Source organism: Mandrillus leucophaeus, unplaced genomic scaffold, assembly GCF_000951045.1.
Source record: "Mandrillus leucophaeus isolate KB7577 unplaced genomic scaffold, Mleu.le_1.0 Scaffold850, whole genome shotgun sequence".
Lineage (NCBI taxonomy): Eukaryota > Metazoa > Chordata > Mammalia > Primates > Cercopithecidae > Mandrillus > Mandrillus leucophaeus.
Genome location: NW_012109253.1, coordinates 375,901 through 377,997, shown reverse-complemented (window position 1 = coordinate 377,997; position 2,097 = coordinate 375,901). Strand labels below are relative to the sequence as shown.

At 38.6% G+C, this 2,097-nt stretch overlaps 1 protein-coding gene across 1 annotated transcript in view; it reads right to left on the bottom strand.

Annotated features, from left to right (window-relative positions):
* Positions 1–2,097, bottom strand: part of SPATA16 (spermatogenesis associated 16) — a 254,565-nt gene that overhangs the window by 129,426 nt on the left and 123,042 nt on the right. Inside the window, exon 4 of the mRNA XM_011968612.1 lies at positions 1,922–2,011. Coding sequence (XP_011824002.1) covers positions 1,922–2,011 — 90 coding nt within the window. The remainder of the gene's footprint in view (positions 1–1,921; positions 2,012–2,097) is intronic.

Below are 2,097 nucleotides of genomic sequence, written 5' to 3'. Positions count from 1 at the left end.
ATTTGTAGCATTTGCAATTTCAATAGTGTAGCTTCTCCCAGCATTGCTAATTTCTCCTACAGTTTAGCAATTAGCTCGTTCCAAATTCCTGAATATTTAACAATTTGATCTTTAGAGTCTGTATAAGCACACTACTAGCACTGTTTTACTAGTTGAAATCTAGTTCTGAAATTGTATCTAGCCTTCCATTGATCTTTCAATTGGATTCAAGATGTATTAATAAATCACCTGTTAATGGAGCCTATTTTGCAGATGGCTGTTACCTGCTAATGCTGAACTTATTAGCTTCATTTGTAGCTAGTGACCTTTATTAAAACCTGTTTATTTAAATGTGAAACAGAAGGAGACTTATTATCATCTCTTAGATTCTCTCTCATTCATACAGCTAGGAAATGTGTGTGGGCAAAAAGTGAGCCACCGAGGCACTTCAGTGGAGTAAATAGAAAGTAGGAAGAAGTAATACGTGAGTACCTTAGATAAAACACATTGGAGAAATAGTAGAGGGGGAAATACACGAAAAAGAGAGTGATAAAGACCTTTTAAAAACTGTTCAAAGTGGGCCTTCACACAGGTAAGAAGATGTGGCATATTGGTTGTCTGACTGCAAAGTGAGAGCAGTTGAGATGAACTCTGCTTTCCATATCTATTTAATTGAGTTTAGGCAACTCCTGGGAACATCTTACAAACATGGAATTCATGTAAACCTCACAGTGTCAATTTTTTTTTTTTTGAGACGGAGTTTCGCTCTTGTTGCCCAGGCTGGAGTGCAACGGCGTGATCTCAGCTCACCGCAACCTCCACCTCCCGGGTTCAAGAGATTGTCCTACCTCAGCCTCCCGAGTAGCTGGGATTACAGGCGTGTACCACCACGCCAGGCTAATTTTTTGTATTTTTAGTAGAGACAGGGCTTCTCCATGTTGGTCAGGCTGGTCTCAAACTCCCAACCTCAGGTGATCCACCTGCCTTGGCCTCCCAAAGTGCTGGGATTACAGGCATGACACAGTGTCAATTTTATGAAGCTATTTTATTATACACTCAAACTCTTGCTTCCAATGTCAAAGATATTATTATTTACAAACGTTCTAGACAGTAGTCACTAGCAACCTAGGCACTGCATCTCGATTCCTGCAGATTTATCCTTAGAATTTGTGCTTGGAGTAAATCTAGAAACCAACCACATTTTCCTGCTAGATTCCTGGGGTGGTAAAGTGGATGAGGAAGAAATAGCAGGCACCTCTACATTAGGAAATAAGGAAAATTATTTGAGAGAGCTCATGGAAAGGAAGAGGAGTCTTGTGAGCTAATCCAGGAAGGAAAAAAGTCTGGGTTGTCACAGGCGATAAGGAATTCTGAGTGTAGCATTGAGGCTGTTGCGCAACTCTTATAATTATTTGCCACAGTCTAAGTTCTGGGATGCAAATATTAGGGGACGCTTCACTAGCTTTTTAAAAAAATACACTGGGGTCCAAGGAAAAAGTACTTTGGGACATCTCTAGCAACCTTGGTGTTATTTAACTGATGCCATCTTCCCCAGAAATGGGTTTCTAGGATCCTTTTTCATGATTGGATTTCCTCTCCAGTGCTCAAGAGATAGTTATAGAAATGTATTATTACAATCTAGACCAGAACATACATGAGAGCAAGAGGTCAAGCGCATTTCTATTATTTTGTGCAAGTTTTTCCATCATTGTCAGTGACCTCATGGCTGGGAAGTTTGAATTTTAAGAGCTATGAACATGGAATAGCTTTAATTAAAGAGAAAGATAGTCAATAATTGCTGGTTTGACGTTGATAGACAATAATTTGGATAAAATCATATTCCATGAGAGAAATGGAGAGTTCTGTTATACTATTACCAGAATTTGAGAATAAAATTAATTTAACTTGAAATCAATCCTCACAAAAGTTAAAACAAACATACCGAGCAGCCTCTGAATATCTCTCCAGACATCTAAACACTGTGGCTTGACGAAGATGATTCCGGAAATAGGCTGGGTTTAAAACAATACTTCTGTAAAAAGGTAAAAGAAATGCAAATGTTACTTGGGTTTTAAAAGACAATTACTACAAGTGCATTGGAATGAAATCACAGGCATT